This window comes from Crocodylus siamensis, chromosome 2, assembly GCF_052110815.1.
Source record: "Crocodylus siamensis isolate JL-2025a chromosome 2, ASM5211081v1, whole genome shotgun sequence".
NCBI lineage: Eukaryota > Metazoa > Chordata > Crocodylia > Crocodylidae > Crocodylus > Crocodylus siamensis.
This window is the reverse complement of record NC_143396.1, coordinates 166,980,942-167,002,510: the sequence shown is the minus strand read 5'-3', so window position 1 is coordinate 167,002,510 and position 21,569 is coordinate 166,980,942. Positions and strand designations below refer to the sequence as shown.

Genomic DNA, 21,569 nt, shown 5'->3' with positions numbered 1-21,569 from the left:
ACAGGGGGAGCCTGAGATCGAAATCTGGGCTATCCCTGCACCAGCAAGTAGCAAGTTCCCTCAGCTGCAAGTCCCTCAGCTGATTGACTTACAGCCAAGGCAGCATCCCATGCAATGTCACAGCTGCATACCCTATTGGCTGTGAGATTCATAGTTTTAGCAACACATGGTGTACCCCAGTACGCTATTAATTAGCCTTCTTGACAACAAGGGCACACTGCTGACTCGTCTCCATCTTACTGTCCACTGCAACCTCCAGGTCCTTTTCTGCAAAACTGCTGCTTAGCGAGTCAGTCCCCACGCTATAGCAGTGCATGGGATCCTTCTGTCCTAAGTGCAGGACTCTGCACTTATCCTTGTTGAACCTCTTAAGATTTCTTTAGGCCCAATCCTCCAGTTTGTCTAAGTCACTCTGAATCCTAGCCCTACCCTCCAGTGCATCTACTACACTCCTCAGCTTGGTGTCATCTGAAAACTTGCTGACAGTGTAATCCATCCCATCTTCCAGATTGTTAATGAAGATATTGAAAAAAACCAACCCCAGTATTGATCCCTGGGGCACTCCACTTGGTACTGGCTGCCAACTAGACATTAAGCCATTGATTACTACCCACTTAGCCTGACAATCCAGCCAGCTCTCAAGGTGCCTGGAGAGAATGTAAGCACAGCGTTCCCAGACAGACTCTTTCCTGGAACTCCCAGTCTTAAAATTCCCTATTTGAGAATCCCTTAAAGGTATCTGAGGCATTGCTTCCAGAATCAGTGGATTCAGCCCCTTTCTGGTGGACCTTCCTCTTGTGGTTCTTCAAGTCTCTCAGCTACTTCGTCTTTCCTGCACCCCTGGCTCTGCTCTGGGGCCTCTTGCCAGAGTAAGTATCTTCCTCACTGCCATATTATTTTTCTGCTTTAGGGGCCTGCCCTGCCTCTTCTGCAGTTGGCCTAGCTCAAGTCTCAGACCCTCCCCCTTGATCCTTGTGGGGACACCCTCAGCAGATTCATGTTTTCAGACCCTTCCTCAGGAGGCTGCTCATCAGCTTGGCTCAGAGTCCCTGTACCCACTGGAAGAAGAGAATCCACAGGAAAGGCACTGCTATTCTCCTATGCTGTTGTGCGTCTACAGGTGCCACAAACCTCAGTATGTGGGAGAGGAGGGAGAAGGAAGTGTCAAAAGTCCCACAGCTCTTGCTAATAGACCTTCCCAGCCATGAAGCTGGGGATGAACCCCGATGACATTGTGCCTGCTCAGAGTAGAGAGCCCAGCACTATCTCTGAACATGCCCAAATTGAAGGAGACAACATGGTAGATGCTGATGCTCCATCAAAAACCGTATTTCAGGGGAGAGGAAGGGGAAAGACCACAGCCATCACCTTCAAGGTGGGGGGAATACCAGGAGATAGGAGGAAACAGTCTTTTAGAGCATTAACTCCCAAAAAAACATCACAGAGTTTTCCACTGATGGGCAGTGCCTCTTGCTGCTAGAAAGAGGAGACTTGCCACTCCTTACCTGTTTCTGAGTCTAGGCCAACAAAACAAGCCTGAGGAGTCCCAGGTCTCCTCTGCATTAGAGGAATCTGCAGCAGGACAGAGGTCTGGAATTAACTGTACCAGAGCCAACCAAAAGTTGCTGAAAAAATCAATTTCCCTGACACCTGCACCAGTCTATGCTTGGGCACAGAGGGCTAATGGAAAGGCATGAAAGAAGGATGAGTGGGACTTGACCTTTGTAGTGCTACTACAGTAAAAATCAAGGCCTAGCCAAGACAAAAGGATCTTTCCCATGGTTGCTGCCATCACATCACAGATGCCCAGTGACAGAGATTGATTGAGACCTCATCACATGAGGGAAACCACCTCATCATTCCACAGATGAGTAGTGAGATTTAACCCCCTCACACCAGGTGCTGAACAGCCATGTAGGCACTAAGATCAGTGCCACTTAGTACCTCTACCCAGGCCCCTGCCCCGTATCAGGAACATTACCTAACTCCCAGTGAGGCAAGGATTCCTCTTTGGAGATATAAGGAAGCTCACTCCGGGGTCCTGGAGTCTCACCATGTCCTGCCTTAGCAGGACGGGTCTGCAGCCAGGATTCAAGGTTTCCTCTATGACCCAGTGGGCATCATCTTATTCATCCTTGAACTTCCTGCATACTGCAATTTAGGCACAAGACAACACATCACTGGGAACTGGCAGAGATGGAGCTGGGAGGGAACATTCCCTAGATATGTGGAGATAGGGCTGGCAGCATCAGAGATGTTCATGGTGAAATGCTCTAACCTGGAGCTTTTCATCCTCTGGCTGCCTGCCAGTAGAGGGGAGAGAGAGGCTGTGGGTTCATAGTGGTGGGTTGCAGGGAGGGTGAAACCCTTTGTCCAGGGCCACTGCCTTGGCACACATCTCCACACCACTTCCCCACACCCAGCTTTGCATCCCCTGGGGCAGGATGGCCTGGTACTGCCCCAGCACCAGCAGCTCCAGGATCTGCTCTTTCCTGAAGTTCTGGGGCTCCAACACAGTTTCTGCAGGCAGATGCAAACCTCACACAGCCCCTTGGTTCCCTGGTAGTGGATGCCACAAAAGTGCTTGTGCCATGTCTCTAGGCTGGGGAGAGTGTCCCCTGGTGTCATGTACAACAACCCTGAGTCACCAAGGCCAGCTTCACCTCAGCTGGGGGACACTGGGGCTGCAGCCCCTCCTGCCACTGTACCTCCCAGTACTGGACTGACTCATCCTGTGGCTTCTGCTTGATCCTTTCTAGTACCGGCATCTGAGGAACCTTCTGCCCGTCCTAACCTGGACAACCCAAGCGAATTTCCCTGACTCACTAGCTCCTGCCTCAGGCTCAGGACCTGCTGTGTCCTGCTCATCAATATGCACTAAGGGCTGCGCAGGTGCTGGCAACGTGATACCCACAAGTGGTGCTGGCCCCAGCTTGGCAGCCATTTCTCTGCCAAGGCAGGGGTCCTCACTGCAGCTTAGGGCCTGTACTCTCATTCTCCCACTGCTTATGCACAGAGCTGCTGGCAATGTCCCATTTCCTGGGCTGTCTGTGGTAAGAAGCCCGCCATTCCAGCTCCACACCCACACCCACCCCAACCTCACTCCAATCGCAGAGCCACGTGGTTGTCCTGCCTGACCCTGGACTCACGAAGTGGGCCAGATCCCAGAACACCCTTCCATGGATCTGCTCACAATGAAGACCCCAGGAACCTGCCCTCACAACATCCCTAGGCTCCACCAAGCCACCAGCCCCATATGGCCCTCCAGCCCTCCTCCCCACCAAGACCTCCCACACTCTCCCCTGGCCTGCAGACCCCCCTCTCCCCAACCCTCACAAGTCTGCTGCCAGGTCTAACCAGTATCTCATGTGGCTCCCAACCCCACGTGAACCCGCCTGATCCTTTGGCCAACCTTCTCCAAACCTTGTACAGAGTCCCCTGCATATGGACCGCCACCCACTTCCCACATCCCTGCATATATGCCCTGAGCACCCTGCCCCCCAATTCCATGCGGCCCCTAATCCCAGCTTCCCCACAGTCCTGCATGTGGCCCCACCATCTGAGCCAGTGGCGACGTGTATAGGTTGCATGGGGGTGCACCCCCTGACCAGCCACGCTCGCCACTTAGGTGATGGGCAGGAGGGCAAGTGGGAGCGCCAATGCCCGCCCTGCAAGTGTTGGCCGAGGAGTGGAGTGCCATGGTGGTCCCAGAAGCGGGCAAAGCCACTTCCCTCTCAGTGATCAGCCGCGGGCCCCCACACTCAGTGGGATTGGCCATGGGGGGACCCCCCCCCCCAAGGCAGCACCAGTCGCCCATAATCCGAGCCCACTCCCTCCACAACACCCACATGGGCGCTGCCCCCAGATCCCCTTCCTTGGCCCCGCAACGTCCTAGATCCGGCCCCACAGGCCCCTGGCAGCTCCCGCAGGGGCTGTTTGACCCAACCCCCGTGAACCTCCACGGGCAGCAGCAGCGCCCCTACAGCCTGCCAGAGCTGTGCCCCCCCAGCACACAAGCCCCCGCCCCCACAGGCAGCCCCTTGCCGGCGCCCAGCCCTGCCTGCCCCCTAGGGAGGGGGCACCTCCTCCCTGACGCCCGCCGGACCCCGCTTGCTCCGGCCTCAGCCCTGTGGGGTCGCCCCTGCCCCTGCCCCCGGGCTGGGCGGGCACGGGAGGCCCCTGAGCGGCAGCCCCAGCCCCAGCCCCAGCCGTGCCCTCCCCGGCCCCGCGCTGCTCCGGAAGGGGACGCGCCCGCCCCGGTCCGGCCTGGCGGCCGCGCCTGCGCAGAGGCGGCGGCGGTGAGTGCGGGCTGGGGGCGGCTGCGGGGCCGGGAGAGGGCCGGGCCGGGCCGCGCAGCCCAGCGTCCCCGCCAGCGCTGGGGGGTGAGAGCGGCAGGGGCGGCCCCTGGTCCGGGCAGGGTGCTCGGGGACGCAGGCGTGCAAGCCACAAAGCGGCTACATCCTCCCCAGCCCCTCTGCACCAGTGTCTGTCTGGGGTCGTCCCCAGAGCTGATGCTGGGCTGGCCCTGCTTTGAGCAGGGGTTGGACTGCATGCTGTGACCCCCCCAGGTCCTGTCCGACCCGCATTTCCTATGAGTCGGACTGGAGGGGTCGCGCTCCGAGGAAACCTGTACACTTGGTGATCCCAAAGACTGGCTGTAGTGTTCGTGTGGGCTAAGATCAAGTGCGCTGCCGAGCCGAGATGGATGTAAGAGGCATTGTGTAGAGGAGGGTGCGCCCCTGTCCGGAGCGCTGCAGGCAGGACGCCGTAGGAGTCTTGTAATTGGCTTCCCGCTGGCCAGCTTGCGGTGGCTGCACACCTACTCGATGAAAATGGGGGGACTCCCCCCTAGCTTGTTCCTCTGTGGCCCTTGGTTAAGGGGAAGTGAGACTGGGGCATCCAAACCCCGAGTCTTCAGGCTTGGGTCTGCATGTAGGATGCCTGCCAGTGGGTTTGGGAGTATCTGAAGTCCCAAGCTGACATGTCTGGGGTGGAGGATACTTGCTGGTTGTAGCATCACATATGGTGTTTGAACAATTGAGCATTGCTCAGTCAAGAGGGTTCGGAAGTGATTTGCCTAATTTGACTTGGAATACGAAAAATTTTCCCAAAACAAAAAAGTTTGTGCTCCTGCGCCTGGAGTGTGGATGCCGCAATCCCCTTTCTCCTGTTTTCAGGTGGGTTTTCCAAGGAGCACAGGCAGCACAGACCAATGGGACTTTTAACACATCAGGGGATTTCATGGGCATAGACCAACAGGAGTCTGCATTCCCTCGGCATGCCCTGGTATTCCACTCTCCTGCCCTTACTTAATATCCAGCTGTCTGCTCCAAACAGCAGGGATGGCTGAGTCTGCTGTCTCAGGTAGGTCATCGGGAGAAGAGAGCCCTATGTGCCTCGTTGGGGCAGTGAATCCCCTGGGATTTTTGATCCTTAAGAACTCCCAGCTCCGGAGAGGGGAATATGAATGTTTTGGAAAGCCACCACATTGTTTCAGTTTCAAATATTAAAAGTTTAGCCCATGGAAATATTTAAAAGCTGTGTGCAAGACATAATGAAGTTATATCCTGGAAAAATGTACATATGGTGGTGGAAAACACAGTCATTGGAGAGGATCTTGCAGTGAATTGCATTGTGCTTTTATTAGCGTGGGCAGAGGAAAGGGGATGAAAGTTTTTTGCTGCTCCTCCTGAATCCAAATTCCAGCACAATAAGATTAGCATTTCTGCATTTCTTTTAGTTTGCACAGCTAAAAGCCTACTAAAGCTACTACAGTGCAAGCTAAAAGGAGTCCAGCTCTGGTCACCGAGGCCAGCCTGACTTCAGTGATGCCAAGCTGCTTGTAGGTGCACATCCTGTGCTGCTGCTGTTGTCACCACTCCCTATGGATTTTCATACCGGTAAGGTGCAGCAGCAGTTTTCTTAACCTGGTTTTAAGTCAAACGATCTCTGCTGAACTAACCAAAATGAGTATATAGCACAATCATCAGCCCACTAAAGCTTGTGCTATATATATATGTATTCACTTTGGTTAGTCTATAAAGTACAAATCTACCCTGCCTTCTGCTTGATTTCAGACTGACACAGCTAAGTCTCTCAAGCAGTCCCTGCAAGAACTGCCTCCAATTGGGCTGGGGCTGAGCGCAGGAGGAGCAGCTGCCTGCCAGAGGAGGGGGCTGTGGGCTGATTGGGGGAGGGGGTGAACCATGGGCTAGGTGGGATGTGTGATGATATGGGGGGCTGTTAGGACCTGGGCTGTGGGATTGCAGTGTGGGTGCTGTGGGGAAGATGCACTTTTGAGCCATATGAGGGCTAGCTGGGCTGGGGAATATATGCAGGTTGCTGTGGAAATGGCAGACTAGGGGAATGAGTTATGGACTGTATAGGGGAGGTGAGCTCTGCTGTTGTGGGAAAGTTGTATGTGGGGCCATATGCCAGACCAGTGGGTAAGGGGTTTTGTGGGTGGTGGGCTGGAGGACTGGGGGTGACCACATGGGGCTTGTAGCCATGTGACTGCCTATAGAAGCTGGCAGTGGGCTGCAAGGGCTGTGCAAGGCTATAAGGGGAGCGGCGCTTGGAGATGCAAGACCCTATGGTATGTACAGGATCCTCTGTGCGGTGTTAGAAGCCTGGGGCCTGTGTCATGGTTGCTTCCTGGTCTATGCTGTGAGGATATAGTAATGGAGGTTGTTTCAGGAGCCAACCTACTCCCTGTGCCCTATCTGAGGGTACACTGCGACAACCATGTGACTTCTCTACATGGGTGAGCATAAAGAGTGTGGAGATGGGATGGTGGCTGATGGTCCTGGATCCCTGATCAGTGATAAAATCCATGTTGTGTCCTTTCATGCAGATGGCCCAGTGAACAGGATGCTGCCAACAGGCCATGTGTGAGCAGTGACTATGTGACGGTGCAGGCCCAAGCTGGACTGAGGCCACCCCATCGGAGAAAATGGCTGCTGAGATGGGACCAGCACCAGCTCTGGGTCTCCTATTCCCAGCATTAGTTCAGACCGCAGTGAAGATGGAGGAGCAGGACCCAGCAGGTCCTGGATCTGGGGTGGGGCCTGATGGAGCAGGGAAAGATCTTTCTGTTATCCAGGCCAGGACTGGTGGGGTGTCCCCAAGATGGGTAACATCAGAGCAAGTCAAAAAGGAGCCACAGGAGGAGCTAGCCCGCCGCTGGGAGGTCCAGTGGCAAGAGGTGCCACAGATCCTGTGGCCCCCTGCTGAAGCTGTGCCAGCTCTGGGTACCCCACAGCTGCCAGAGGTGGTACTGAGGGATGACCTCCCTGCCATGGAGAAGTGGCGCCAGCGCTTCAGGGGCTTTCGTTACCAAGAGGCCAAGGGACCGTGGGAGGTTTGTTGCCACCTGCAGGACCTCTGCCAGCAATGGCTGGAGCCCCAGCGCCGCAGCAAGGAGCAGATCCTGGAGCTGCTGGTGCTGGAGCAGTTCCTGGCCATCCTGCCCCAAGAGATGCAGAGCTGGGAGTGGGGCCGTGGTGTGGAGACCTGTGCTGAAGCAGTGACACTGGCTGAGGGGTTTCAGCTGGGGCAACCAGAGGATGAAAAGCTCCAGGTGAGAGCATTTCACCCTGATCATTGTCGATAGTGTTGGCCCCATCTCCATGTGTCTGAGATATGTTCCTTCCCGTTCCCATCTCTCCCAGTTCCTGGCTCCCTAGTGACTTGTTTTCTTGTCCCCAGGTCACAGTGCACATGGAGGTCAAGGAAATGGCCTTGGACAAGATGGTTCCAACTGGAGCAATGCGAAAACCACATGACTCCTGGTTTGAGCAGCTGCAGTCCCATCCTGTACATGTGCCCCAAGAGGAGGCAGGAAAAGATGAAACCCCAAGGCCCCAGGATGAGTCACCTTGTATCTCTGAAGAAGAGTCGCCATCCCACCAGGAGTTAGGTAAGTATGCAAGGGCCTGGGTCTTCACACCAGAGTGCTTGTTCAGCATTTGGGATGAGATACGCTCTGTCCCTACCCATCTTGGTTGTGACAGGTCCTTGATCTCTATAACTGCATTTCTGGGGTAGGACAGGGCTCCTATTTCTGGTACTTGGCAGCCCCTAGTTTGAGGGGTCCCTGACCTTTTTCACTGCATGTGTGCAGACCCAGTAGAAACATCCTGGATTGGCCCTTATGCTGCTCTAATGTTTGAAATCAACAATCAAATTCAATCATCTTTCTCTCGTGCCTGCTCTGAGTCCTGTCTGTCCAAAAATGGGCCAGTGCGCTAGTTGGGGAAATGGGTTTGCCAACAACTTTTGGGTCTCCATGTGCAGTTAGCTTCAGATCTCTGTCCTGCTGCAGATTCCCCCGACACAGAGGAGACCTGGGATTCATCAGCAGATGAAAGTTCCTCAGGCTGGTTCCTTAGACAAAGCCTTTCTTCAGGAGAAGGTAAGGAGCAGCATTGTGTCCTTTCCAGCAGCAAGAGGCATTGTCTGTCAGTGGAAAACACTAGTCTGGCTGTGTTTTTTAATGGGACTCCCTGCTTCAGCACATAGGCTTTTCCTTTTCTCCTGCCATCCTTTAGAACACTTTGTTATACCCCGGAGCAGATCGCCCAGGTCTTTCCCTTCCCTTTAACTTTAAATGATGGGTCCTAGCATAGCACCATGATCCCCATGACATGCAGTGTCTTTATAGATTCTGACATGGTGCTGTGCATGCCATTCTGAGCAGGTACAGAGTCCTCAGGGCTCTTCTCAAATTTTATGACCAGAGAAGTCTATTAGCAGAAGCTGTGGGACTTCTCTCTCTCCTGCACTGAGGCTTGAGGATACATTAGACATATGCCAGTCTTTCTCTGTGCCAACAGAACTGGGGCTTGCCTGTGGGCTCACTTCCCCACCCAGTAGGTTAAGGGAGCCTGAGCAAAGCTGAGAAGCAGTCTCTTGAAGACAGGCCTTCAAACCAGGAACTGTTGAGCAGGAGGCTGGAATAAAGAGGCTTTCTTTATATTGTTGGGAGTAGCCCAAAATCATCAAGTAGTACACTGCATTGGGTCTCTCTGCTCTCACAAGGTGTCAGACTTTCATTTTGGTTCTATCTCTGTTTCTGGTCATTGTGCAGTCAATTTGTCTTTATTGACCATCTCTTTTGGATGTGATTCTAGGATTGTCCTTGTTCTGAGAAACTGCCTAGATCAATGTCACAGGATAAGCTTTTGCATGCTATAATGTGTCTCTTCTTTCTTTGGTCTGTATCCATAACTCCCATTCATCATCCACAGTGGCATATACAGCAGCATGTCAGAATCTGTAAGGACACTGCATGTCATGGGGATCGTGGTGTCATACTCATTACAGTGTTTACAAACTTGCACTTTTGTATCCACTCCTGTGATGATCCTTCCTCTGGGTGGAAATGTTGCTATTAGTTGCATTTACAGTTATTAAAACATCTTTCCTATGCACTGTGGATGATAAATTAAATTCTCTCCCATAAAAAAACAGTTGTCACCCATCATTAACTCTTTTCGCATCCACAGGTTCTTGCTTTAAACCTTCACCACAAATAAGTTCATTTCCATTTCTTTGCCTAGAATTACCTAAATAAGATAGATCTTATCCATCCATAATGGTATTCAGTGTTACTGTTCATCTTTCCATCTTGAAAATATGTAAAAGCTTTCTCTTTCTTCTTTTCAGGATATCACATATCACTGAATCTCTGTCCTACCCCCTCTCTGGTGCTTCTATTTTTCTTATACCCCTTATACACCTCTGCATGGTTAGTGCTCTATATTTCAATGACCATCCCTCCACTAACTGTGTGACAAGGGCCATCATCTATTGAAGGTTTCTCCCTGCAGTGCCTTCTCTTTCATTCTAAATGTCTACCTTCCCTTTTCCTTCAAGACTTTAGTAGAATTCTTGAGTTCATTGGATTCATTTTCCAGTTGGTTACTCTTCATCTAGTACCCAGTCATAAACACTCTTTAACCACTGCCCCAAACAGAAAATCAATGCCCAACACCTGACTTGATCTGCCACAGTGAGGGGAGGTGGAGCTCTGGGTCTGGTGAAAACCATGCAGAAAGCTCAGGGTCTAAGGGCCTGTGCCCAGGTGACTTGTGTCAGTCCCCTGCAGCCCACACCCCTCTCAGAAAGGCTCAATACCCAGAATTACAGTGGACCTGGAAACTGCAAATTTGCCCTGTGTTGCTACCCCAAGATGTTGACCTCGAATGGGTTATTCTATAATCGTAAGAGCAGGTGTTGTTTCTACTTCCTACAGTTCAGTCATTTGGAGACAAGCAGTTGTTCCATTCTTCCCCTCATTAGGACTGTTGAGGCCAATGCTAGTCTGCAGTTTTGAATTTTAGGCATAGATCTGGTCTCCCTGGGATGCAATGGTCTCTAATTTCCATCTTCACTCAGCAATGTATGAATTTATTTCCCAACCCAAGGTGCCTATACCTCTATCACAGCCTGTATCAATGTATTTGTAATCCCCTGTGGAAGTCAGCATGGTTGGCAAAAGCTCTGGGAAGCCCTTAGTTTTGAAAAATAGAAAAACTGGGGCTCTCCTATCCACTGCTATTGGTTCCTCATGATTGGTTTGAAGTGGAATTCAGAAAGTGGTTTAATCAATTTCTCAGGCTGTATTATATGACTTCATGGGGTGGACAGGATTCACAGCTTTCATTTGAGCAGGGTGAGGGAGTTGTCAACTCTTCATGGCTTATACCAGAATATCCCTTTCTGTTCCATCTCTGGAGCCCTCAGTGTCACAATCCCTGGGCCCAAACACATAGCCCATATGCAGCTTAATCACAAGGCCTTTGCCCTGATGTAGTTTCCATGACCTGGAAGGATAGCTGGGACTAATTATTAGAAAATAGCTCTGTGGACTCATTCCCTGCACCAGATCTTTCCCTGCAGGCAGGTAGGAACCAGAGCTCTGCTCCCTCCAGAAGAGAGAGCCACAGAGTTCATTTCAGGCATATCAGTTGCAAATCCTCCCCTCCCAGAACATTTCTTGGAGGGACGAAACATTTTGACTTTCCTACCAAGCCCAGCAACCCCTTAGGATTTGTCTATACCACAGAAGCATATGGTCCTGAAGAAAGCAGTGCTGAATGCTCCACATACACCAATGCCTGCTGACCAGTTCCAGAAACCCAGCCATAAAACTGCTTTGGACTTGTCCCCAGATGTGTCTCTCGGGACTGCAAGAGATCAAGAACAAGCACTGGAGACAAGTTCTGAGCAGTCTAACTAATGAACTTCGGCCTCTGGAACATGTCAGCCAAGTCAGGTGGATGTGGGAGTGCTCAGCGTCAACTCCGTAAGGACTACCAGTGTTGTGGGGTAGGTAGATAAGCCCTTAGAGTGCCTTATTTTTCCTTTAAGCAGATGCTTCTGGTCTCATCCTCAGCTCAAGCATGAAGCCATTCATTTATTGTCCTAACTCAAAAATCTCTCTCCCTTGTAGGGTGTCTGAGATGATGGAGCGTGGATACAACAAGCTTTGAGAAACTGTCTGTGAAATCCACTGAATAAGGGATTATTAGCACAGTACACTTACCTGTCTCTCTCTCTCTTGCACCCAGGACTTGGCATCCCAGGAGATAGACCTCATTTTATTAAAGAAACACAAATGCCAAGGCCCTACCCTGTTCTGTGACCCATCCCAGCACTGTGAACAGCAGTTTGCCATGTTCCAGCAAGACAGTATAATTTTGTTTTTCCTTCCCCACACAGCAGATGCCGAGGTGCTGAGCAGAGTGGAGGAGCTGCCTCCTGAGGAAAGGCCTAAAAACTTAGAGCTATTGAGGACATCCCCAGGGATATCGGGGAAGAAAGATCTCCTGAGACCTGAGGAAGGTCAATTGCACAAAAGTCAGCACAGGCTCCATAAGCAAAGGGAAAACAAGGCAGCAAATGAGGTATCAGCTCCCGCTGGGTGTGAAATTGGAGCTGGAACAGAGCCGGGAAAAAGCCAGGGCTGTAGCAAAGAATTTAAGAAGCTGAGAGACACAGTGATCCACAAGGGGAAGCTTCACCAGCAAGGGGGACTGAATCCAAACCAAGCTGGTGGGGAAAGCCTCAAAGGGCAGCAGGAGCTCACAACTAAGCACAGTGAGACAGTCCACTCTTGCCCCAAATGCAGGAAAACCTTTGACTGCCCATTGCACCTGGCCTTGCACAAGATCATGCATAACAAAGAGTCGCGGGTGTGTGCCGAATGTGGGAAGAGCTTCACCCATCTCTCAACTCTGGCTGCTCATCGCAAGATCCACTCTGGAGAACGCCCCCACTGTTGCACCCAGTGTGGGAAAAGCTTTGTTTTCCAACGGGACCTGTCCCGGCATCAGCGTGTGCACATGGAGGAGAGGCCATACCGCTGTGCCGAGTGTGGGAAGAGCTTCATCCAGCACTCCCACTTGGCCCAGCACCAGCGCATCCATTCCGGGGAGCGTCCCCACAGCTGTAGTGAGTGCGGGAACAGCTTCACTTGCCGTTCACACCTAGCCAGACACCAACGCATGCACACAGGGGACAGGCCGTACCACTGTGCTGAGTGTGGGAAGAACTTCAGCCACTCCTCGACCCTTGCCCGGCACCACCTTATTCACTCAGGGGAGAAGCCCCATCGTTGCTTCCAGTGTGGAAAGAGCTTTGCCCGCTCCTCCCACCTGGTGCAGCACCAGCACATCCACTCAGGGGAGAAGCCACACCAGTGCTCAGACTGTGGGAAGAGCTTCAACTGCTTCTCCAACCTGGCCCAGCACCGGCGCATCCATTCCAGGGACTATCCCCACAGTTGTGCAGATTGTGGAAAGGGCTTCAGCTGCCCCTCCAACCTGGCCAAGCACCAGCGTGTCCACTCTGGGGAGCGCCCCCACAGCTGCACTGAGTGTGGGAAGAGCTTCGTTTGCCCTTCAAGCCTGGCAACACACCAGCGTGTGCACACGGGGGAAAAGCCATTTTGCTGTGCTGAATGTGGGAGGAACTTCAGCCACTCCTCCCACCTGGCCCGGCACCGGCGCAGCCATGCAGGGGAGAAGCCTCATCGGTGCTGTCAGTGTGGGAAGAACTTCACCCGCCCCTCCCACCTTGCTCAGCACCAGCGCCTCCACATGCAGGATGCCATAACTCAGCCATAACTCAGCCAGCAGTGTGGATGGGCTTCAGGAACACCTACACCCTCTGCACCGACGACTGCCTGTGTCTGGGCAAGCAGCTTCATCCCTAGGCTGAGTGCAGAGAGAGATTTACCCACTCTTATCCCTCCTGAAACACTGTAGTATTGACCAAGCCTCAGGTTTTGATTGGGAGGCACTGAGAGAAAACTCCCCCTGTACGCTGGTATGCCAGTGTGGCTTGGGTCCTACATCTGCTCCTTGCCACTTGGGAAATGGGCAGATTTTGGCTCCAGAGTAGGCTCCATAGAGATAGTTGTGGTGATTGGAAAGGGCCTCAGGCAGGGCTGGTCCGGGCAATGGGGGCATCTCTGGAGAGACTCTTCATCCTCCTCATGGCAGCAGCCTTAGAACCTACATCCTCCTCATGGGCTGGGAACCCCCAGTTTCTCCAGGTGGAACAGTGGTGTCCTCCCAACACAACTGAGTTGATTGACATCCAGTGACTCATGTCCCCTTCCAGCTCTATCTTCTCTGGCACTCTTATGGTTTGAGTGTGTGAGGCTCTTGGATTACAGAAATAAGATGTTTATTCTTATTAGGAAAGCATTCCCTGTGCTGTATCCTGACCTTGCCTTTCCTCACTCCCATGTAAACCCTTTCCCAGATGTGCTCATGTCCATCAGGTCTTTGCAAGATGCAGCTGCTGCTTCTTCCAGAGCTCATTCATCAGGTTTGCTCTTCAGTCTCCTCAGAACTCTACACTGCCAAATGCCTGCTGCTGCCATCCCCTAACATTCCTTTGTCTATAATGGCTTCTCTTCTAATAAAGCCCCCAGGTTTAACATAATGTTCCAGTGGTAGGTCTCTGATTTCTCTTCAGAGCTGTAAAATGGGCATGGACCAGGGCCAGAGACTCTTCCAGGCCCAGAGGACTTTGGGATTTCCCAGCCCCCCTCACCTTCCAGTGGGATCATTGAGATCCACACAGTGCTGTACAATGAAGAACATACACTAGGGATGATTTAGCAAGGTTTTCTGAGACGTAGGTACACTCTGCTGGGTGACAGGAGGATGGCAAGGCTGAAGGAGGGACATTCTGTAGCAGGTCTCACTTTTCCCATGGGAAGGAGATGGAAGGTGTATGATAAGCCTTTTGGGTTAAAGACGGGAACACTGGAATCCCCCACTGTGAACAGTTAACTTTCTCTACTATTTCTGAAGCTATTTGTTGCTAAGATTCTCCCCTATTGGCTATTCCCATAGGTTAATTACTTAGCACGTGGTCTTTACTTTCATCCTTTCACCAATTGTCCTATCAGCTGATCTCCCTGTGAGCAGGTGTGCGTTCCTAGCTCCACCTCCCTTCAGTACTCGCCTGCCACGACTTGGATTGAAAGGAAATGAAGGAGGTATTAGTCATCTTTTAATGCTAGTGATCAGTAAATGCCACCCAAATAGTACATGCTCATAGTGCTGGTTTATTTTCCAAAGTGAAGTTGCACGGTAGCAGTAGCCTCGCTAATTACTTCATTAGTGAGGCACATAGGAGCTGCCGAACTGATAACTTGGCACCTTATACTTCCCAGTTACATTGTAGCGCTCAACGTTCTAAGCACTAATTGTCTTGTTAGCAAGGCATGTTTCTCTCATCTACCTCTTGCTGAAAGTAGTCTTGGCTGCTCCTCTGCTTCTCGTGCTGCTGCTCTCAGTGGAGTTACGGTTCTGAGGTCAGGGTCAGGGCCAGCATGGGATCCTCCTGCCTGCCCATACTCCCAGGGTGCTGCTCTCTCTCTCTTCAGTCAGGGTTCCCCCAGCCATGCTGCTCTGCTGTCGCTTGGCTGTCCCTCACACTCTTCTTGTGCCTGAAAGCAAAAGGTATGTGTCCTATCACTAAATATATACCAGCCGTGGTGAGCTAATCACCCAGTCCTGCCCCGGCTGTGTAATTCCCTCCACCTGGCAGGGTGCATCGTCGGGTCAGTCATGCCCAATCCTGCCTTAGTAACAGGGCTCCTGCCTGAGTCCCTGTTACATTCCCAATATTTGAACTTTGGAAGGAGCAAAAAGAGTACCTGCTGTTATCTTTCCTGAACAGAGAAGTTCCAAGAACTCTGAAAACAGCCCCAACTTTCTCTAAATTACATTGAAAAATAAACCTCATAATTTTTGAATTACCATTGATTTTTGGAGGAGAGGGGATTTGTCTTGTGTTGGACTTCACCACAGAAAGTGGAATTGGATTTTGTGTTATATGGTTTGAAGCTGCCTATTACACACTGAATTACAAAAGGCTGAATATGCTGATAAATGGGAGAAGGGAGCATGGTGGCAGGTCAATTAGGGTCACCTTCTGTGTCTCCAGAAGGCATGAATTCAAAGCCTGGCTATCAAAATGCTTCCCTCAGCCCACCCTGCTGTAAGTGGGAACATGTCCATTCAGGCTGAGGAAGCAAAGGAGGCTGGATGGGATGCTGGATCCATCTGTGTCTTGTGCTGCTAGTTATAGAAACGTGTTTCTTAACTACGCCAGTACAATAGGCTTTTTTAGGCTTTGGCAGATCTTTGACTGTACACAGGGCTCCTACTCACACTCACCTCTGTAGGCAGGACAACCTATAGCCACCAGGAATTCAACATGAGGGATACCCATGTTTAGGATAGGCATGATAAAGACACTGGATGCAGAAAATACTAGGAACATGTCCCATATACAATTCATGGCACACAGGAACAGCTCCCTTTTCTCCATGGGGGCTGCCCAGGAATTCACTGGGTGACCTGCTGCCGCCTCAGCACCTTCTGACTCCCAGCCCTGAATCCCCCTGAAACCTCATACACTTGTCACTGTGATGGAGCATAAACAATAAATTGCACTGGGGAGAAGAGCCAAAGTACACCCCACTCTGCAAATGTAGGTCAGGGCTGGGCCTCTCTCTACTGAATGGGTACAGGGACCTCAGGTGACAAGTCAGGACTGGGGCAATAAGAACTAAGGTCCAGATGCTAATTCACCTATTAGTGGCCTAAGAAATCTTGCATGGATAAGTGACAGCCTATTCCACCCTGCTCCAGTTCTTAGGAAACAGCTCATGCAAAATGTTCTAGAGATCTGCTGATCACTGCTTTTGATGCCTTGCTCTGAAAGTTGTTTCAGAAGTATATGGGTCAAAGCTTTTTTTCAGCCCAACTCCCTACACCAGGGGTTGTCAATCCAGAAAGGTGCTAGAGGGTAAGCGGGCGGGCAGGGACAGAGTGCTATCACACACCACCCCACACCACTGCCTCCAGAGCTGGGGGGAGGGCAGACAAGGACAGCAGCTCCCCTCTGCAGGCTGCACAGATGCCACCCAGCTGGCTGGAGGCAGGGGAAAGGGCAAGGGAGCTCACACATGGTGGCTGCCACCAGGAACCACTACCCTGCGCTGCTGTCGCCATGTGTCAGACATGTGGCTCCACAGGCTGCTGATGGGTGGCATGTAATTGGCCAGGTGTGTTAGCAGCCTGCGGAGCTGCACATGTATGATCAGCCATGCTATGTGTGACCACTGCCGCCACCACCCCACCCCCTGCTCTGTGTTCAGCCAGAAGGAGTACACTCTTTAAAAAAGGCTGAAAACCCCTGCCCTACACCATTCATAGCAGCTTGGCTCTGGACAGGGAGCATTGTGGCGTTAAGGCACAGGGGGCCAGAGATGCCGAGAACAATGTGTTCCAGAGTACATCTGCACGTGAAATAGGAAGTGATGGATGCAGTCTGAAACCCAGTATTAATCAACATCATGTCCATTCAGGCCATGAGAGTGAGCTCACTTTTGAGAGTGAGCACAGATTTTCAGGTTTGGACCCTTGGAGAGCCCCTGGGATACAAAAGTTCACTGTAAAGGGATGCCTTTTTCTAGTTCACGCAGGAGCCGTTTCCCCTCATAACCCTCCCCAGGTATCTCTCCCCCAATGACAGTGGTTCCCAACCTTTTTTTTTACCATGGCCAAGTTGGGGACTCATGCCATGACCCAGCAGCAAACTTACCATGGGCTGGTACGGAGCCACGGCCTGGTGGTTGGGAACCTCTGCCCTATGAGAATGTTTGCTGCCCCCCATCTAAGGGAAAGGCAAACTGCTAACACACCCCAGGTTGAAGTGGGACCATTTTCACCTCGGATGGTAGTAGTGGGGTTGAGAAAAACATCCCTCTGCTCAGGATTTTTTAACCCTCAAGGCTGAAAAGGAGCCAAAATAAAAATAAACCAAATCAAAATAAATGTTTCCCTCATAGCATAAGTCCTCACCATCAGGCAGTGAGGTGCAGTCAATGGGGTAGAATGGAGGAGGCTGAAACTGAACTCTTAAATTGTCTCCATAAAACAAGGCCCTTTTTTCTGTCTTCAGCAGAGAACAAAGTTTCACAGACCCCCATCCCCATGTGGGGATCCTGTCCAAGGGCACCACCCCTGTGAGAAGGGTTGTTTCCAGATGGGCAGTTACAGCAGTTGCCTCAGCCCTCCCTCACCCCCCAGCTCTCCACTCAGCCCTCTGAGGATTGGGGGCTCAACAATCCTGGCCTGGGGGTACTTTTTTGTGGGGGTACTGGTTTTGGGGGGAAGTAATTGGTCTTATCATCACTGGAGCCAATGCCAGTAGCCCAACCAGGCATGGAGGGGTGAAAGAGAAAGACCCATTCCCCACAGGCACCAGAGAGGTGCCCTTCCAGCCCCATCACAGCTCCCTGCCCCAAGGTCTCAACCCCACTGATGTTGTCTGATCTCACCACTGATGTTGTCTGATCAACCCCACTGATGTTGTCTGATCTCACCACTGATGTTGTCTGATCAACCCCACTGATGTTGTCTGATCTCACCACTGATGTTGTCTGATCTCACCAAAAAGGCAGGGTAGAGATGCACCTTACAGATAACCTATATTTTTACCAGCCTTTCTGGTACCTTTCCTCTACATGGGAATGAACTTCTTTTTGTAACTGTCTTATAGTTTTTAGCAAAGACTTTATATTATTTTCTCTTTTTTGTGTAACTGCCGCGTGGCACTCTCACATTTATGTAACCTTGAAGTGGACTGTTAATCAAAATGAACGCTTTGTACTTTTCTCCACTGGCATTAAGCTACACATGCGCATTCTGTAAATTTCATTTCTTATCTAAAAGTGTCATTTCTGCAGAAATGAAACTTATGTAGAAAATCTGCCTAGCAATAATTATGTAAAAGAAAATTATCCTATCTGTATACTATAGTTAGTGTCATAGAGGCAGTCCAACAAACATCTATAAAAGAGGCAAAAAAGCAGGAAGCAGCAGAGACGACAACTGGAAAACTCTGTGGCCCTGATCACCCCACAGACCGGTTCTCAGCCTCCCCGCCTGGGCGTATCCCAGCGAAGATAAAGGCCTCAGAAATCCGACAACTGACAACGATTCACTGTGTTACAGTATTGCTTTGTGTTTCCCAATTATGAGCCGTTGACCAGTTCTGGGACTTAAGGAGTCGGCAGCCGCACCTAGCTTTGGACTTGTTCCACTGTTGGAACGCAAGAGCTGGCTCTGGAACCTCGTGAACCAACGGACACCCTATAGAATATCCCATTCATGAGCTGTTGACCAGTTCTGGGACTACGGAGTCGGCAGCTGCTGGCTCTGGAACCCCGTGAACCAACAGACCCCTTTAGTATCCAGCATACTGTAACTGAAGAAACATCGGAGACTCCGCTTCTCGACTGCCTCTCATCGTAGCTTAGACAGCATACCTACACTCGCTATACTTGTATTTACTGCAACTTCGTTCCAACCGGCCTCCCCTCTTACTTGTAAGAGGGTGAGGCCAGGTGAGTGAATAAATCTTTTTATTTTACTCTATATCTGCTCAGTAATAACTTTTATTACTAACATTCCATATCAATGAGCCGTTGACCAGTTCTGGGACTTAAGGAGTCGGCAGCCGCACCTAGCTTTGAACTAGCTCCACTGTTGGAACGCAAGGGCTGGCTCTGGAACCTCGTGAACCAACGGACACCCTATAGATTAAGAGACACTAACTACTTACTCTAAGTCGTCTACTTGTGCCAACTCGGCGAACCTCGAGGGCGGCTAAGAGCTACCTCAATCCCGCCCCACAAGCCGCACGCTCGCACAACTCGCAAAGCCCGCGGCTCCCCTAAGCGGTGCCGGAGCCGCTAGCCCGGCATTTCGCCACATGGCGTCACGAACAGGATCCCAAGTAGACGATCAGGCCATGCTAGTCTGCATGTGTCCCTGGCGACTGGGACACCGTTCACCCCCATTAACCTCTGATGATCTTTGGAATCATCTTGCTTATCATGCGGCAGGCGATAGCGACCCTAAGACTCAAATCTCTGGTCGCATTTGGGTGAACGAACCAGGAAGTAGAATTTGGACATGCTCACTAGCTGCTGCTGCTCTGGGGTGTGTAATGGCCGCCCCCAAAGTCATATTTTCCCCAACAAATGCAGGGGGAAACGGAGCCCTTGCAGGTATTCTCCCTTCTAAAGGAGATGCGTCACCGGCCAGTGAAGAACAAGCCTCTATTCTAGGGCTCCTTCATAATGTCATAGGAAAGCACCCCCCCGGCCAAATTAACCCCCAGCGAATACCTGAAACTGGGAAGGCCTATGATAGTCTAGTCTGCTGCCGCCACGAACTAGAAGCCGAGAGGGGAGCCAAGAAAAGACTCTTTAACAAAACAGAAATAATTCCCAGTAGAGTGACAGAAGTTTTGTTGCGACACTTCATAAATGCTGTAGGAGCTATAGGAGACTTAGAGTCGCAGCTCCACACTGCATGCCGCAATGCCACAGAACTAGCAGCCGCAAAGGCATCAAGCGTGCTGACCAACCCAGAAGAGAGCCCTGAGTGCTTAAAGGAAGCGAAGTTACTTCCATGCCTTCCCCCAACTACTCCAACTGCTCCAGAATATACACTAACTGAATAAAAAGAACCACCTCCGTATTCAGAGCCTAACCCTCCAGTTGACACCGCCGCAAAGCTCCTCTACCCCCCAGTCGTTGCTATTGTTCCGCCAGCAGCAGCCGCCGCTCCGCCAGCAGTCGCCGCCGTTCCGCCAGCCGCCATCCCGCCAGCTGCCGCCGCCGCTCCACCAGCCGCCATCCCACCAGCCGCCGCCGCCGCTCCGCCAGCCGCCATCCCGCCAGCCGCCGCCGTCGCTCCGCCAGCCGCCACCGCACCACTAGCCGCTGTCGTTACTACAGAACTTAACCCTCCTGCTACTACTACCACGCTAATATTGTCAATTTATCCACCATTGCCATCAACAACTCCGCCATTAGCCGTCTTACCAGTTGCCACCCGAAAAACTACCTTACCAGCTGTTACTCGAAGAGCTGCCTTGCCTGTTACCACCCGGACTCGAAAAGTTATTACTGAAGAAGATGAAGAGGAGGATGACACACTTCCATTTTCTAGAGACGAAGGGGAGCAAGAGGAGGGCGAAAGGGGAGAAGGAGAAGAAAGTATAAAAGAAGAAAACGAGGGTGAGAGCAACCAACGGCATACAGAAAATAACAAAACTAAGGGAAAGTCTCGCGACCCCATGAAAACAGAACGTACAACCATCGTCTTCAGAACGCGCGACCGAAGCGAGTTACGAGAACTCTATTTGGATACACGAATCAGCCCAGATGAAACCCCCGCCATCTGGTTAGGCCGTCTCGTAGTCGTACATGCTATGGAGACACTGGACAAGACAGAAGCGCGATATTTAATGCAACAATCCCAGTGGAGTGGAGGAATCTGCGTGAATACCGAAATTCTAGATGTAGAAGAGTTACCAGTGTTATCGCCGGCTGCCCTAGCTGTCGGGGCACTTCTCAACTGTCCCTACAGAATCCATGACGGACTCTCTACTCTACTTGAACAACCAAGAGCTTTGTCACTCATTTATGCCATGATAGGCTGCTCTTTCCTGCGATGGAATCCTAGAGAAAACCCAATTGGCAATGCAGATTTCAGGGCCACTATGGACAAATGGCCGCATAAGTACCTACCAGATCCTAGTAAAGTCCCAATTACCCTAGAGGGAGTAGAAGAAGCATACCAAGTTTATGGAGCCGGGTTTGGGCAAGCAGCTCGCCTAGTAATGATTACTGCTGTCGGCAAGCCTAGCAGTACTGTTCTTCATTTACAACGCCAACTAGACTCCCCTGCCAGTCAAACATTAAAACGATTTGCTCTACTCGCAGAACCGCAGTCTTTTTCACCCACCGGAGTTGTATCTCAGTCGTCTTCTCCATTTCCCCCAGCAGCCCTTACAACTCAACCAGTATGGACACAGCCCTCGATTCAACAGCCAAATCATCCCTCCGCTCATAATTTGCCACAACAACCACCAGCCCAAGGACCACCTACTCGAACGCCATTAGAGCGAGCAAGATTCGGCTTCCTATTGGGGCGATCCGGGCTAGATAAAGCGACTCT

At 51.5% G+C, this 21,569-nt stretch overlaps 1 protein-coding gene across 6 annotated transcripts; it reads left to right on the top strand.

The window, feature by feature from the left end:
• The first annotated feature begins 4,163 nt into the window (after positions 1–4,163).
• LOC149871115 (uncharacterized) lies at positions 4,164–18,952 on the top strand. Of its 6 annotated transcripts, XM_090032148.1 has the most exons (7): positions 4,307–4,707; positions 5,178–5,364; positions 5,741–5,900; positions 6,854–7,579; positions 7,708–7,918; positions 8,324–8,413; positions 11,725–18,951. In XM_090032148.1, exons 4-7 carry the CDS (start codon positions 6,953–6,955, stop codon positions 13,128–13,130), a joined length of 2,334 nt encoding a protein of 777 aa, XP_089888274.1. In that variant the 5' UTR covers positions 4,307–4,707; positions 5,178–5,364; positions 5,741–5,900; positions 6,854–6,952; the 3' UTR covers positions 13,131–18,951. The 6 variants fall into 6 exon arrangements, with proteins under 6 accessions (XP_089888272.1, XP_089888274.1, XP_089888276.1 ...); XM_090032146.1 differs by lacking the exons at positions 4,307–4,707; positions 5,741–5,900 and adding an exon at positions 4,164–4,298; XM_090032150.1 differs by lacking the exon at positions 5,741–5,900 and having other exon boundaries at positions 11,728–18,952.
• Positions 18,953–21,569: the final 2,617 nt, after the last annotated feature.

What these genes read in the sequence shown, in the direction of transcription:
- LOC149871115 (XM_090032149.1), top strand. Translation starts at nt 6,953, where the DNA reads ATGGCTGCTGAGATGGGACCAGCACCAGCTCTGGGTCTCCTATTCCCA. An exon ending in CAGAGGATGAAAAGCTCCAG is followed by an intron (nt 7,580 to 7,707) that starts GTGAGAGCATTT and finishes TCTTGTCCCCAG; the next exon opens with GTCACAGTGCACATGGAGGT. An exon ending in GCCATCCCACCAGGAGTTAG is followed by an intron (nt 7,919 to 8,323) that starts GTAAGTATGCAA and finishes GTCCTGCTGCAG; the next exon opens with ATTCCCCCGACACAGAGGAG.